Source organism: Solanum dulcamara, chromosome 1 (genome assembly GCF_947179165.1).
Source record: "Solanum dulcamara chromosome 1, daSolDulc1.2, whole genome shotgun sequence".
NCBI classification, from domain to species: domain Eukaryota; kingdom Viridiplantae; phylum Streptophyta; class Magnoliopsida; order Solanales; family Solanaceae; genus Solanum; species Solanum dulcamara.
Genome location: NC_077237.1, coordinates 87,079,666 through 87,096,975, shown reverse-complemented (window position 1 = coordinate 87,096,975; position 17,310 = coordinate 87,079,666). Strand labels below are relative to the sequence as shown.

The 17,310-nt window shown below is 34.6% G+C and overlaps 3 protein-coding genes across 3 annotated transcripts; 2 read left to right on the top strand and 1 right to left on the bottom strand.

Moving 5' to 3' along the window:
• The first annotated feature begins 6,420 nt into the window (after positions 1–6,420).
• LOC129895399 (F-box protein PP2-B10-like) lies at positions 6,421–7,993 on the top strand. The gene is made up of 2 exons (XM_055971116.1): positions 6,421–6,443; positions 7,609–7,993. Exons 1-2 carry the CDS (start codon positions 6,421–6,423, stop codon positions 7,991–7,993), a joined length of 408 nt encoding a protein of 135 aa, XP_055827091.1.
• Positions 7,994–10,430: 2,437 nt separating this feature from the next.
• Positions 10,431–12,776, top strand: LOC129890601 (F-box protein PP2-B10-like). Its single transcript, XM_055966126.1, has 3 exons — positions 10,431–10,762; positions 11,790–11,908; positions 11,987–12,776. The coding sequence occupies exons 1-3, from the start codon at positions 10,502–10,504 to the stop codon at positions 12,390–12,392; spliced, it is 786 nt and encodes a 261-aa protein (XP_055822101.1). The 5' UTR covers positions 10,431–10,501; the 3' UTR covers positions 12,393–12,776.
• A 440-nt stretch (positions 12,777–13,216) lies between these two features.
• Positions 13,217–15,529, bottom strand: LOC129890591 (putative vesicle-associated membrane protein 726). Its single transcript, XM_055966118.1, has 5 exons — positions 15,340–15,529; positions 14,365–14,506; positions 14,132–14,252; positions 13,658–13,720; positions 13,217–13,363 (listed from the first exon to the last, which is right to left on the bottom strand). Exons 1-5 carry the CDS (start codon positions 15,527–15,529, stop codon positions 13,217–13,219), a joined length of 663 nt encoding a protein of 220 aa, XP_055822093.1.
• Between the last annotated feature and the right edge of the window lie 1,781 nt (positions 15,530–17,310).

Here is a 17,310-nt window from a genome sequence, read left to right as displayed (position 1 = left end):
TATCATTTCCTCTCCACTTCTTTTTCCCTCAATTTCCCATTCAACCTATCAATTAAACCCAACAATCCCCCACATGAATGGGGAATGTCTACAAGATAAAGGAATGCACGGATAAGTGTGTGATATACAAGCGAAGATTAATTGCATCTGGATAAGTAGGTTTCCCTTTGAACTTTCCATAGTGAACTTATATAGGATATACTCGATCAATCGGTAGATGCGATATCTTTGAACCGTCGAAATTTGTTGTATAACTAGACAACATAAGTCACACAATCAATCATCAACCATCTATGGTTCTCACGGTTGTGTTCGTTTCAGCCATGAACACCGCCTGGTTTCGTGAATGCATAGAGAATGGGCCTTTACTGTCATTCCCCTTGAAGCGGCTTATACTTCACATTCACATAGGTGATTTCTAAACGTGTAGTCTTATAGACACACTATCTAGTTATTTTCCGTCAGATTTAGATAATTATTAAAAAACCTTTAAAGCTTTATTAACTCATTAAAAGCCTTAAGGTTTTATCCTTTGTTTCTGAACATTGTCATCATCACGAGAATGGGTTGAGTTATTTGACAATGTTGAACCGTCAATCATAACTTTGTTTGATCTCTTTGAACCTAGTTCTTGGGATCTCCAGTCTACTAGGTAGAGTTACCGCCATGTTGACTTGTCCTAGGCCTTAACCCCATTCCCCTCGATGATCTTTCAACAGCCTCTCTAGATAAGCCTTTTGTTAGTGGATCCGATATATTATCTCTTGACTTTACGTAGTCAATAGTGATAACACCACTAGAGAGTAGTTGTCTAACAGTATTGTGTCGCCGTCGAATGTGACGCGATTTTCCATTATACATAACATTTCCTGCCCTCCCTATTGCCGCTTGGCTATCACAATGTATACATATGGGTGCCAAAGGTTTGGGCCAAAATGGAATATCTTCCAAAAAATTTCGAAGCCATTCAGCTTCTTCACCAGCCTTGTCTAAAGCTATAAATTCAGACTCCATTGTAGAGCGGGCGATGCATGTCTGTTTTGATGATTTCCAAGACACTGCTCCTCCACCAACGGTGAAAACATATCCACTTGTGGATTTAACTTCAGATGATCCGGTGATCCAGTTTGCATCACTATATCCCTCAATTACTGAGGGATATTTATTATAATGCAAAGCATAGTTTTGGGTGTGTTTCAAATACCCCAAGACTCGTTTCATTGCCATCCAATGAGTTTGATTAGGATTATTCGTGAATCGACTCAACTTGCTAATAGCACATGCTATATCTGGTCGTGTACAATTCATAATATACATCAAACTTCCCAAAACTCGTGCATAGTCCAATTGTGAGTCACTTTTACCTTCGTTCTTTTGAAGTGCAAAACTTACATCAATTGGAGTTTTTGCAACATTGAAATTTAAATATTTAAACTTATCAAGTATATTTTCAATATAATGTGATTGTGATAATGCTAGACCTTGTGGAGTTTTATGGATCCTAATTCCTAAGATTAAGTCAGCAACCCCTAAGTCTTTCATGTCAAATTTGCTAGCAACCATACGCTTCGTAGCATTTATATTGGCAATGTCTTTACTCATTATCAACATGTCATCAACATATAAACAAACAATGACTTCATGATTTGGAGTATTTTTAATGTAAACACATTTGTCACACTCATTAATCTTAAATCCATTTGTCAACATTGTTTGGTCAAATTTTGCATGCCATTGTTTAGGTGCTTGTTTAAGTCCATAAAGTGACTTAACAAGTTTGCACACTTTCCTTTCTTTACCTGGAACTATGAAACCCTCAGGTTGTTCCATGTAAATTTCTTCCTCCAATTCTCCATTTAAGAAAGCCGTCTTAACATCCATTTGATGAATTTCAAGACCATATACAGCTGCAAGTGCCACTAACACCCGAATAGATGTTATTCTTGTTACCGGCGAGTATGTGTCAAAGTAATCAAGACCTTCTTTTTGTCTATAACCTTTGACCACAAGTCTTGCCTTATATTTATCAATAGTGCCATCAGCTTTCATTTTCCTTTTAAATATCCATTTTGATCCTAAAGGTTTATTTCCAGGAGGAAGATCAACCAATTCCCATGTATGGTTATTCAAAATTGATTGAATCTCACTATTGATTGCCTCTTTCCAAAATGATGAATCAGAAGAAGACATTGCAGCTTTAAATGTTTGAGGCTCATTTTCAAGCAAGAATGTCACAAAATCTGGTCCAAAGGAAGTAGATATCTTTTGACGTTTGCTACGCCTTGGATCCTCTTCGGATGGTTTACTTTCCTTTTGAACTTCTCTTGGTCGTTTAGATCTTTCACTTGAGGATTCACTTTCAGTTTTATACGGATAAATATTTTCAAAAAATTCAGCATTATCTGATTCAATTACCGTATTAACATTAATTTCAGGATTGTCCGATTTGTGAACCAAAAATCGACAAGCTTTGCTGTTTGTAGCATAGCCAATAAAAACACAATCCACGGTCTTTGGTCTGATTTTTACCCTTTTGGGCAAAGGAACTTGGACCTTTGCTAAACACCCCCACACTTTGAAGTATTTCAAGTTGGGTTTTCTTCCTTTCCATAGTTCATATGGAATAGTTTGTGTTTTGCTGTGGGGTACTCTGTTGAGTATTCGATTAGCTGTAAGGATAGCTTCCCCCCACAAGTTCTGCGGTAAACCAGAACTTATTAATAAAGCATTCATCATTTCTTTTAATGTTCGGTTTTTCCTTTCAGCAACTCCATTTGATTGAGGTGTGTAGGGGGCAGTAGTTTGATGAATAATTCCAAATTCTAAACATATCTTTTCAAAAGGAGATTCGTATTCTCCACCCCTATCACTTCTAATCATTTTTATCTTTTTATTCAATTGATTTTCTACTTCGTTCTTGTATTGCTTAAATGCATCAATTGCTTCATCCTTACTATTAAGAAAATATACATAACAATATCGAGTGCAATCATCAATAAAAGTTATAAAATACTTCTTTCCACCACGAGTTGGTGTAGACTTCATATCACAAATGTCTGTGTGAATCAATTCTAAGGGACTAGAATTCCGTTCAATAGATTTATAAGGATGCTTAGCATACTTAGATTCAACACATACTTGACATTTTGATTTATTGCAATCAAAGTTAGGCAATATATTTAAATTAATCAGTTTTCGCAAGGTTTTATGATTGACATGTCCTAAACGTGAATGCCATAAATTATTTGACTCAAGTAAGTAAGAAGAAGCTTGAACTTTATTATCATCAACAACCATTACATTTAGTTTGAAAAGACCCTCAGTGAGGTAGCCTTTTCCTAGATACATTTCATTCTTACTAACAACTACTTTGTCTGAAACTAGAACACACTTGAATCCATTCTTGATAAGAAGGCCGGCAGACACCAAATTCTTTCGCATTTCTGGAACATGATACACCTTGTTCAGCGTCACCACCTTGCCGGATGTCATTTTCAGAAATACTCTCCCATATCCTTCAATCTTTGCAGTTGCAGAATTTCCCATATAGATCGTCGCATCAGGTGCTGCAGGGGAATAAGTAGAGAATGCTTCTCGGACTGCACACACATGCGAAGTAGCTCCTGAATCAAGCCACCATTCTTTGGGATTACCTACTAGGTTGCATTCTCATAGCATTGCACACAGATCATCAATAGCTTCTTTATTTTCCACCATATTGGCTTGTCCCTTTCTCTTGTCCTTTTTCGGAAGACGACAATCTGGAGCTTTGTGTCCAACTTTCCCACAATTATAACAATTGCCCTTGAACTTTTTCTTGTTCTGCTCCTGATTCTTTCCAAAAGGTTGCTTCCTTTTCTTATTCTTTGGGGCAGCATCTTCAACGATGTTCGCTCCCATAATTGCTGAATTTCCACACAACTTCTTTTCTGCTGTTTTGTTATCTTCCTCAATCTTGAGACGAATCACAAGATCTTCCAACTTCATTTCCTTACGCTTGTGCTTTAGATAATTTTTGAAATCTCTCCACGAAGGAGGCAACTTTTCTATCATCGCAGCCACTTGAAACGCTTCATTAACTACCATGCCTTCAGCAATAAGGTCATGAAAAATAAGTTGCAGTTCTTGAACCTGGGTTCCAACAGTCCTGCTATCTATCATTTTATAGTCTAGGAACTTAGCAACCACAAACTTTTTCAAGCATGCGTCTTCAGTCTTGTACTTCTTCTCAAGTGCATCCCACAATTCTTTAGAAGTTTTTATAGCACTGTAGACATTATACAAATCATCATCCAAAGCACTTAGGATATAACCCTTGCATAGAAAATCTGCTTGTGTCCATGCCTCAGTAATCATAAACTTTTTATTGGCCGGCATATCAGCAGCGGGCACAGGAGGGTCTTCATTAGTGAACTTCTGCATACCAAGAGTGGTAAGCCAAAAGAACACCCTTTGCTGCCATCCTTTGAAGTTGGCTCTAGAAAATTTTCCTGGTTTTTCTGCCGGTGGCACAGAAGTGCGGTTTGTTGCAACAACAGTCGCAGAAGTAGTAGCAGTATCACTTGTCATTTCTTTTCACTGTCAAAATAGACAAACTGTCTTAATATTTCAGAATATCAGACCTTTTACAAAAACAACGACGAAGTTTTTATACTCTTCAAATCGTTGTACAAGTATGAACTTTAATATTCCAATGAAGTTTTTATACTCTTCAAATCAGAATATTTATTTCATACGGAGTAGAAAACCACACAGGTTTTAGTCTCCAAAGACAGAATACAGTTTGGTTAGAAAACAATAATAATATAATTTCCTTAAGATTGTTAATAAACTGTATTGGAAAATATTAAACAGTAACAGAAACTTCTAAAAATAATAAAACAGAATCTGAAAATATTAATGCAGAAACAGAATCGAGCCCACTGAGTGCACAGTGTGTCCTTAAGGAAATTATTCCCCTCAAAGTACCCGAGGTTTTTGGAATCTTTCCTCCCAGGATAGAACGATTACTCACCAAAGTAGAGGTACTGCAAATCTTTGATGACAGCGAACCACTTGAAGGATGTATATCACACGATTTTAGGAAGTGCAGAAAGAAGAAGAAGAAGATGGTATGTTCAGAATTTCGTATGGAACATTCTGAAGATTTTACAGATATATATAGACTGTTGATACCTTTTCAGAAAAGGCACCTGTTGGGAAAAGGTTTGCCTGTTGAGAAGGTTTGCAACTTTTCGGACAAGGTTGCAACCATTCAAAAATACGAAAATCCGTTGGAAAAAAATGGAGGGAAATTTTAAATTAATCCGGGAAGAAACGGGTCGCGGGTCAGGATTTTTTTTATTATCAATCAATCCGAAGCCGAAGCCGAAGTCGTAGCCGAAGCCGAAGCCGAGCCGAGCCGAGCGAGCGACGACGACGACGGCGCGAGGGGAGACCCTCTTCTTGACCCTTTAGCAACATGAAGGAGTGCTTCTATTTTTAAATAGGAGACTTTTCATTTCCACCACCTATGTGGGACCAAAGCTTATTTAATAAAATAAGAGAGAACATATCATTTCCTCTCCACTTCTTTTTCCCTCAATTTCCCATTCAACCTATCAATTAAACCCAACAGAAACAACCACGACATGTCCAATAGGATTTTCAACCAATCTTCATTAGATGTAAGAGCAAAGTGATCTATTACAACCTATGTAACTAGATACAAATCCTATTCACCCCTATGCTTGCAACATCCTATCACAAGACTTCGAGCCTAAGCAATATGACTATTGCCCACTACCTAACTCACTCTAGTTGACGTAGACTTCAACACTCCAATCAAGGCTAGCTCTAGCAATGACTCAAAAACTAAGAAATAAGACTATTGCCCACTACACAACCACCCCTAGGTTAATGTAGACTTTTCTAACTACTTCAATGCTAACTCTAGCAAAGAAATAACAATGACAATACACAGAGAAGTAATCAATATTCCTTTATATGATAGGAACTGATTTTACAATGTTTAGCACACTAGACTCAACATTACAACAAAACAACAACCTAAAACTATTCTTCAATTATAGCTCGATTAGGTCCCTACTGCCTTGAGGAAGTGTTCTTTCATTTGAGCACCCACACCACTTTTATTTTGCCTTGTATAAAATGATGTGTGAAAACTAAGTTGTTCCATATCTCAAAGATAGTATTTAGCATATGGATGAAACACCTGGTACCTTCTGATTAGCTGGACGTCTCTATCATCCAGCTACTATCCACCAATCACAGCAGGTGGTGGCAGCTTTTACAGCTGGACCAGGTCGACCAGGTCCCCCGATCAAATCATATGGTTTGTAGTCTCTTCTGATTTGCCCCGATCAGGTCCCATGGTTTTTTTACTACTGTCTCTCATTTGGTGTGTGACACACACCGATCATGGGACTAGGTCCGCCAATCAGGTCCCATGGTTTGTTGATGTATCAAAAATTGAATTATAACAGGTGTTAAAAGCTCATCACCAATTTAATTAATATCTAAGATATTTCAAAGAAGAATCTAAAATATTCAAGACTTGTAGAGAATTGAAAGAAGAACTCTAGAATGAGAGTTCTAGAGTGCAAAGTGTAAAAGCAATTTGAGAAAGAAGTGGAAGTGGCCATTTGAATTGTATGTGTACTCAAATAAAGAGTGTGTGCTCACGAAAGAAGTGAGAGTGAGATGTACTCAAGAAAAAAGTGAGTGTAAAAGAAAAAAAATTGAGTTTAATGAGTTTTAAGACAGAAGTTGGTCCTTACAACAATAACAACAGCATATCCGGTGAAATCCCATAAGTGGGTATAAGAAGGGTAAAGTGTATGCAAACCTTACCACTACCTTGTGGAGGTAGAGACATTATTTTCGAAAGACCCTCTGCTCAAGTGCAACAAATCCAAGTGCAACCAACAAGGGGGGCAATGAAAAATCCTATAAGAAAGGACCAAGAACAACAAAATAGTGTAATTATCGAAACACAATAAACAACTGAAAATGATTGATATCACAATCAAGAACTATAATAATACAACCAGTACAACGATAAAACACCAACAAGCCTAAACTCTCGTAAAGCAAGACAACACTTCACTACCTAATAATCTTCTACCCTAATACGTGTCCTTCACACCTTTCTATCTAAGATCATGTCCTCGGTAATCTAAAGTTGAGTCATGTTCTGTCTAATCACCTCTCTCAAATACTTCTTCAACTGGTTCTTAATTAGCATTATTAACCTTCAAGTTATGAGCACAAATGGTTGCACATAACTTGAAAATTATTAATGCTAATTAAGGACCAGCCGAAGAAGTATTGGAAGGTCACCTTTGTACGGTGAAAACTAGGACGGTGCAAGATTCCTGTAAACATTTTGATCGTAAAAAGAAAAATCTACTATATATAAGATGTTAAATTGCATAGATAATATATAAATCTTTTAAAAATTATTATTTTTAGTTCAACCATCTGGTACCCCAAATCTCTTTAATCCAATTTTGCATCTAGTAGACCTACTAAGGAGATACGCCCTACATATTATAAAAAAAAACTATAAAATTATCCTTACAAATGCTTCTTGCTATACTTTTGCAGATTCTCGAAAGTGGCATATCTTCACTCTGTACGTCTGTTGGATATTCGTGGAAGAATAGAAACAAATATATTGTCACCAAAGACAGATTATGCTGCTTATTTGGTGTTCAAATTGGTACGTACGTCCTGTGGACTTGAATATGCTAATTCAATTATTAGGTTTGTTAATTATGAAAGTGATACTGAGACTGAAAAACAAGCCAACACTGTGAAACTTGCGACATCTCCAAAATTGAGAGGAGATGGATGGATGGAAGTAGAATTGGGATATTTTAATAGCAAGGAAGATAGTGATGGTCCTGTCGAAGCAAGATTGATGGAGATTAAACGTCTTGATGACAAAAGTGGCCTCATTGTTGAAGGAATTGAGTTTCGTCCCAAATAATCAAATGCAAGTTGTCAGAGGCGGATTTGGGGGCTGTCGTCCATCGTCTAAAGTAGTCCCCGCAAATTTTAAGTTTTACGGGTTTTGAACTATATCTCTTTTTGTTTTTTGAGTTTGAGAAACATTATTTATACCTATTAACTGAATTTCTTAAAATGCAGGTTTTGATCCTAAGTTGTTGGGTTCCGCCAAATCCAAAACTCTATTTTGGCTTTGAAGTGTGCTCTAGTTGGTTATGACATTATGGTAATTAGAATAACTCTAGACTCTGCTGGTGATTTATGTTGCTGTTATTTCCAAAGTTAGCATTACAAGGTGAGCACGTCCCAATAATATTTGACCCCTCCTTTATTCGAGTTTGAATCTGGAAAGCCAAGATAAGAAGGGTTCTAAAAAAAGTACGAACTGAATGGATTTATAATGTTTATATTAGTGAGCACAAATCTTATACTAGTGAGATAAATCCATTATGAAAAAAAAAGAAAAACATTTATATGTAAATATCGGTGTTTATATCAAAAAAAGCTATTATAGCTACTTTTTGCAGCAGAATGTTTCAAGCTTCCAACGGGAACATCTAAATAATAAAACCAAGAACATACTTGAGTCAATCAAGACATCTTTTTCAGGGAAACAATGAATCAACATCAAGTAGATGCATGTAAACTTAACAAGCTAATATATGATGCAAACTTTGGAAATAAAAGCAACACTATATAGAACAATTACAATGGCAGTAGGAACTGGCACAAATGGTTGTTCATCTAGTGGAATATTTGATAATACATTCAATACCTTGTTAAAAAAAACCGACTCTTGTTTATCAACTATACATTATCTAACCAAATACAATTCTCTCTCGATACGTTCCTCGGAAGGACCATTTAAGAAGTATTCGAACCAATCCAAATGAGACCAAAACAAAAGACATATAAGCGGAGGATCCTTCTCTTCTTCATTCTGGACGAAACTCAATTCCTTGAACCATGAGGCCTTGTTTCCAACCAAATGCCTAAACTCCATCAATCGCGCTTCTACATCTGCATCTTCTCCTGCATCATTGAAAAAGTTCCCCATTTTTAATTCTATCCATCCCTCACCTCTTTTCAACGGTAGCCTCGCTCTAGGTCCTGAACCTGAAAAACAGACAACTTTAGCTCGTTGCTCTGCTTCATGGTCACTCTCAGAATAACAACTGCCTTAACATTTTTAAGGCCTAAAATCCATCTTCCAATTAACATTTTTAACTCCTAAAATCCATCTTCCAATTTGAACACTAGACAAGCAAAATAAGTGGTTCTTTTCGACAACATTCGAGTTTCAATTTTGCCCAGGATATCATATTTATCCACTTAAGAAAATATCTTCTAACTAACAACTAGCTTGCCATGTGCAGCCATGTGCTGCCATGTGCACTGTAACTAATCATGTGCACACTTCTTCACTGCCTTCAGGCTTCATGCATTTCACACAAGCAGCACTGCTTAGCCATGGTAAATTACAAAACAAAATATCTTCTTAATAACAACTAGCTTGCCATGTGCACTGTAACTAACCATGTGCACACTTCTTCACTGCCTTCAGGCTTCATGCATTTCACACAAGCAGCACTACTTAGCCATGGAGAATTACAAACAAAATATCCTCTAACTAACAACTAGCTTGCCATGTGCAGCCATGTATACTGTAACTAACCATGTGCACACTTCTTCACCGCCTTCATGCATTTCACACTTCACTGCACTGCCTTCACGTGCTGCTTGTGTGACTAACTTCAAATGATAATACAATGTATACTTGAATAATGTGTTTCTTCAAAACTATAAATTAATATTGTAAATTGATCCATAGACTGACAAAGACACTAAATTGGGTCCCATGACACACTCCACTATCTTTGTACTCGTACATTTAAATCATTGATATTAATACTAATTGTTTGGCTAAAATCAGGGACGGGCTATATATTGAAAAATAAGACACTTCCTAGGTCCCTATTTTTTTTTAGCAATAATAAGATTATTATAAGTATTCTTAAAAATAAAATAAAAAATTAAATTTTCCTTTTCAATCATTAGTCGAAGATAACAAAATTTAAAAGTCTTCTTTACTTTTTTTACTATATTAAACTTCAAATTTCATGTCAAATCGATATTAAATAAACAAATTAAAACTGAGGAACTACTATTTATATAAAAATTAAACTTTTTTATGTAAAAACAAAGAAAACAACTTGGCATCTCTATCAAAAAAAATTCATATACATGACTTAAACCCGACACATTTAATTAACAAAAAACAGTCATATTCACTACGCCACATCCGACCACTCTAAAATTTGCCGACTTAAAATCGTTCTTTAATTCTTTCGAGACGAAGAAAACAAAGTGCAAAACAGTTGTCAAAGCTGGTACTGTATTCATTTTCTAATTATTATTTTTTCTATATATAAACCGTCAAATTTTCAGTAACTTTAATTCAATTGATATTTTGATTTATATTTTTCCGATGGACTATTTTGGGTTGATGCCGGAAGATTGCTTATCGGAAATTTTGTCGTTTACTTCGGCGGAGGATACTGCTAGGTTATCTGTTAGCTCTCGAAGATTCAAGTCTGCTGCTGAATCCGACGTCGTTTGGGAGAAATTTTTGCCCTCAGATTATCAATATATAATTTCTAAATCAAATTATTTATTGGGTTCTGTTTCGAAGAAAGAACTTTACTTTAGTCTCTGCGATTCCCCAATTCTCATTGATGGGGGCAAACTGGTAATTTCCTTTCTGATTTATATTATTTTTTTAAATAGTGTTCAAATAGACATAATACATAAATATTACCTTAATTTGGTTTCAATAATTATTACCTCTAACTTTATTAATGCTTAATTATTCAAAATTTGAACAATATATGTCATCTTACATGACATTCTATATTGCAATGAGGTGACTTTAAAGACATATTTATGTACACTGCCTTTCAAATATATGAACTTTATTTCAAAAAACTTAAAATTTTTATGTCTGAACATACGGTGAAAATTTAAAAGTTGGAATCTCAGGGAGTATATTAGCATTTCTAGTGAAGTTTTTCATAGATTGATACAGTTTTACAAGGATCCTAATAGTCTTGCTTTGCATATGACATAGTATTCACAATCAAAGTTAGTTATTTTTTGGGAAATGGGCTTGAAGTGTACATTTTATCAAGTAAAGGGTTAGTTATGTTTGCTTGTTTTGATATGCTTTACCGAGCCGAGGGTTCTATCCGAAACTGCCCCTCTACCTGTTATAGGTAGGGCTAAAATCTGCATACACACCAAGGACTCCATTTGTGTGATTACATAAGGTGGTTGTTGTTGGTTGGTTGGTTAGTTGTGTTTGATTAAATATCACAAGAGCCATGATCTTCATTCAATAAATAACTAAGAGATCAAAAGTAAATGGATTTATTTCCTTTTTGAGGTTTTTATTTTAGATGTATATGGTTATTTTACATGGATACAAGGAAAAAATAACTAATTGTCAATGAAAAAGGGCCCTATGGCTATGGATATGGTGTGGTGGTTTGTACCTAGTCATGTCAATTAAGTGGGCAGGATTGGCCTGTGACCGTCCCAGACCAACCTGGTAAGAATAGGCCAGTGACCGACCCGACCCATCCATAAGTTTCGTTGGGTGGTCTGGGTCCCGGACTTGCTTTTGTGTAGCTAGATACAGTTTGGGACCTCTTTTTTTCGTTTTTCGTTGTTTTTATTCCTAATGTGTTGTGTATCTATGGTTTGATATGTTAAAACAGAGTTTTTCATTGGACAAGAAGACGGGGAAGAAATGTTTTATGGTATCAGCGAGGGAACTTGCTATTTCATGGGGCGATACACCGTATTATTGGGAATGGTCATCTCACCCAGACTCCAGGTTTTATATTTTCTCTGTTCCTTTGCTGTATAAATTTAGAAAGAGATGGCTTAATTAAACATAAATACTTATATGCAGATTTTCAGAAGTGGCTAATCTTCAGTTCGTTTGTTGGCTTGATATGCGAGGGAAGATTGAAACTCGACTACTGTCAAAAAGAACCAATTATGTTGTTTATCTAGTGTTCAAACTGGCAGATGGATTCTATGGCCTTGAAACTGCTAATGCAGTTGTTAGATTTGTTGATTGTCAGAGTGACAATGAAGCTGAGGAACGAGCTAGTGTCGTTAATCTTTCAAGACAAGAAGGACCTGGCGAGAATCGATCCAAGAGAAGAGACGATGGATGGATGGAAATAGAAATGGGTAATTTTTTCAATGACGCAGGAGAGGATGGAGATGTTGAAGCAAGATTGATGGAAATTAGACGTCTCGTTTCAAAAGGTGGCCTCATTGTTCAAGGAATAGAGTTTCGACCAGAATGAAGAAGAGAGAGACGAATCCTTTGAACCATGCCTTGCCACGATTCCCTCTTGTCTCGATAGACTCATATCCTTTTGAATTTGGCCCTTCTCACCAAATAGTCGAACTCGAGTTATCCATATAGTTGATTCATTATATTAATGTACTATACAAGAGTGAGTTACTGCATGTAAAAACGTCATTTTGCTTAATATGATATTAAATGAAATAAGGCACCTGTTTTATAGCATCAATTTTTCTGATAGTTCAGGAAGGAAACATAGGCACCTGATTGTTTAGGAAGTTGACTCGCGAAAAGTTGGTACCACAGGTGTGTTTTTGACCATTATCTTTATATATAATATTTCCCTATTAGGGTTCCTGGCTCCGTGCTACTGCTATTGCCAATAAAGTTGTTCTCAAGAAAGAGGAGATCAAGTTCCATGTTATTTGATGATCTTAATGACTGTTGGTTCAATTATTATCTTTTATCTTTGGAACTCCAAAACCTTATTGACATTTTAAATCATAAGAAAGAGAAAGGAAATAAACCAACTCTAAATTACCTATACATTACATCAAAATACAAGTCAATCCAGCTCTTCATGAGCTAAACTCCAGTTGTAAGGAAAACATTCTGACTGATTGGTAAGTTTAACATCAACAACAAGGTCTACATAGACGGATGGAACCTATGACCATTTGGTTCAACTGAATGCAGTATTTTTGACATGGAACATATATAGACATGTCTGGAAAAACCGCCAAGATTTCAACAAATGTTGAATTCTGAACTCATAATTTTACAAGTAAAATGAGTTCAATACTAAGAACCTTAAAGGTTGAATCACGTGCATTTGAAGCCAGGGCAGACAGATAAAATGACAATGAGAAGCAAGACCAAGATGATAGCAAAAACCACCAGTTTTATCTTCATATTTTCAAACCACATCTTCCTCCTTATCTTTGTCCCCTGTTGTCTGAAGTCTTGAGCCTGAAAATCACAAAAGAGCATATTACAAACTTTTCTTTGAAATGTGTGATAAGGCATTAGGTCCGACTAATCTGGATTCGCATTGGATATTTGGGGCAAAGTGTTCCCTTTATCAACTTCACACCCGGAACTCAAACTCGAGACCTTTGTTTAATGATAAATGAGTATTTATCACTCCACCACAACTCTGATCGGTGATTACAAACATTGAACAAACCATGAAAATCAAGTGGACACATTAATCATGCAGATAAAGTTGCTCAAAAATATGTTCATGCTGCATCATGAGCTAACCTGTGATCGAAGATTATCTGTTTTATCGACTAGAAGCTCAATCTTCTCACCACGGTCAAGAACCTGATATTAAACAAACAAAAAAAATTGAAGCAAATTTTAGAAACTCAAACATGCTCTAGATGTCAAAGGCATATGCAGGATTTTGCCCAAGCAGTGTCGGCCTATTATAACATAGTCAACGCCAGAAGATAGTTATTGAAGGTATAATTATCCAAATCCATATAAATAGACCATCGGTCCATTCCCCAACTAATGTGGACTCTAACCCACTCTAACATCTCCTTCATGCCCACACTCAACTGGAGCATGGACCGAGAATTCAATAGGATAAATATATGGCTATGATACTATATAAAGATATGAAGCTAACTTTTGAGGAAATAATTGTCTAAGATCATAAACAGACCATCAGTCCATTTCCTAACCATTCTACCATTTACATTGAAATATTACAAAAGAAAAAAAATTCACCTTCTCAATGTTTTCCATCATAACTCCCTTAACTTCAGAAACTTGAGCCTTGACCTTAGAAAGCTTACTGATTTCTTCAGGATGATCACAACAGTATTTCATGTGCTCTTTTAATTTTGACCTACAATGAGTGACGCCATATTACTTTTTTTTCAAACAAATTAAAACGAAAAATAAGTAAAACAAATTGAAACGGACAGAGTAACAAAAAAAAAATAAAGGTATGAAGGTACCCAAATTCCCTATTGAGGCTTTTAGCACTGGCAGTTGCAGCTTTGCCTCCACCATATCTTTTGCTAAAATCATCCTTCACTCTATCCAAGAAGGCAAGGGGAATTTCCCTGCCTGCAGATTCAGTAGCCACGACACAATAGGCTGCAAGTATCAAAATTAATTAAAAAGGTTCAATGATTAATATAGGTATTTAACATGTCAACTTATTAAGTAACATGTCAGTTGTTGATTCAGAATTTAAACGTTATACATTTTGAGCTGAGAGAGTGCAGTCTCTTTATATATATACATACAACTCGATCACAAAGACTATGAGAATTTGAGGAATGAATTTTAGTGACTAAGAGCAATTTCGAGTCAAAATTGTAACGACGAGGGGTATAGATGACCTCAATTTTTAACGGAGGACAAACTAAAATTAAATCATTTCAAATAGCTTAGGAGCAAATTTAACCTTTTACCCTTATTATTTCCCTCAAATATTAACACATAAATATAAATTTTCAGATAAATCTCTTATTGGATTGTGCAGATATTGAATATGTCTCCTTATCAAGGCAAGACAGATAAGAAAAAGTCACCTAATATTTCTGTCTTCGTTAAAATTTGAATATGAAGCCTAATAATTCTCATCTTGCTTTATTGATCTCATTAAGTCACCTTTTTGGGTGCAAATCACAACTCCGTAATTTACAAATTATTTTCTATAAATGTCATAAATTTCTTGAATTATTATGAATATCTCCATAACTCCAACTATGATTATCATATTAACAAACCAATGCCTAATTCGACTCAGGTTCAACAACAACCTCTAAAAGAATCACGCGATACACATTTAATTCAATAACAAACTCTAAAAAATATCAAACAGATTCAAGTTAGCTAGATCCAATTGATCAAAACATGAAAATCAAAATAAATAAATAAATAAATAAACTATATCATGAATATAGGAAAAAGATGAAACTGACTGAATCCATTATCGGAGAGGAAATTGAAGGTGTGATCATCGCAATTATATGAGAATTTGTTACTAGATGGCGGTAACTTCTGCAAACATTGGCTGGCAATGCTGCTAAAATTTCCGGTGAATTCACTATACTCCACCAGAATTATTGTTCCTCTGGCGACGAAGCTATAAATCAACGTTTGTTGTCCCATTGATCGAACGATCGATCCCTTTTATTTATTTTTCGATGAATTAATCCGTTTTGTAATGGAAGAGAAAATGGAGAAAAAAATAATCAAATGGAAAATGATATTCTTCTTCTAGTTCTAGAGAGAAATGGGAAAATGTTTTGCATGCATGAAAATGAAATTGTCTCCCTAGAAGAAAGTAGTAGAATGTGAAGGTGAATGAATATGTAATTTGATTGATTTGGGGGTAAACAAGGAATAAAAAAAATCTTAAATAAAAATTAATGAATTTTCCTTATTATTAATCTATCGATAAATATATAGCTCGTAGCTAACATTTTTTTTTTTGATAAACTATTGCTAAATAGTGGAGCGTTGTTTAATTACTAGTATTAGTAATTCTCCTATCATATTTTTCAACTTTATTATTGGGAAACTTACATAAATTTCACTAGTTTAGCAGTTAATTACTTAGATACACACTAAGTTGCAATATTACGTATTTTACCAGATTTTAGTGTATCAAAATACAATCAAATATGTCTAGATATATGTAACTCGAAATACATGAGGTCAAAATTAGTTATGACAACGTAATATATACACTTTTAGCCCAATATCAGCTACTTTTAAGCCGCTATTAATTTAATATATCCTCTACTAATGTTATTATTAAGTACATAGGCTAATTAATTTTAAAATTCTAGAGATCTTTCTAATAAGCCAATAGTTATTAATAAGTCATTCTTCATACAATTAGGATCCTGCAGGGGTGAAGCTAAAGTTAAGATTACAAATTTGGTCGATCGAAATCAATACATTTAGTTAAAATTTTATATTTGTCTTACAAAATTTATTAATAGGTATAAATTATTTTTCTCTGTTTTAATATTATTTGTTTTACTTTTCTTTTTAGCTTGTTTCAAAAAAATATATCTATTTTCTTTGTAACTCTTTAATAATAACTCTCCACCATGACATGTCTAACAATCTAAAACAACAAAATTAAATGACATTTTAATGCATTTTACGTATCTTTAATTTAAAATCACGTGATTCAATAAATTTTCTTTACTTTTTAAATTCCGTTCAAGTCAAAACTAGATAAATAAATTAAAACGGATGAAAGTAAATTTTAGCATCCACTATAATCCTTCTCAACAGTATTGCATGACTATGATAATTTTTGTTGCTAACACATAACGAACATGCAAGTACTCCCTTCAACACATGGCTAACACAATTGACACATCTCTTTGTTATGTACCTTTTTCCTGTTTTATATTACTAATTAATTTTCTTACTACAAAACAAAAGTAAGTATTATTTTTGTGTGGATATATATGACCCTTTAATGAAGAAAGATAGTGCACTTCCATATTTTCTCTTTTAATATAATTTACTTCTTGTTGTTCAAAGTATCAATTAACATGGCCAATAAGTGCTTCTCTCCTGCTCTAGCTATTATTCTTGTTGTTGTTCTTCTCGTTATGGTTTCTGGTAATAAAATTCTCTTTTTTCTTTTAATTAATTTTATTATATTTCTCTTTTGATTTGTAAAAGGAAAATATATAGTCAAATATAGAGTTGATTTCTTAAATGATCGATTGATTAACAATTGTTATCTCGAAAATTGATAAGAAAATCAAATTTTCAATGGAAAGTCAGGTTCTTTGTTGAAAAAAATTGGAATTAAGAAAAAAAAATGACTTTTTGAGATAATAATTAACTTAGTGACTATTTAAGAAATTTCAGATGGTCACTCAACGAAGATATAATTATTATTTTAAAAAGTCATTTTCTTA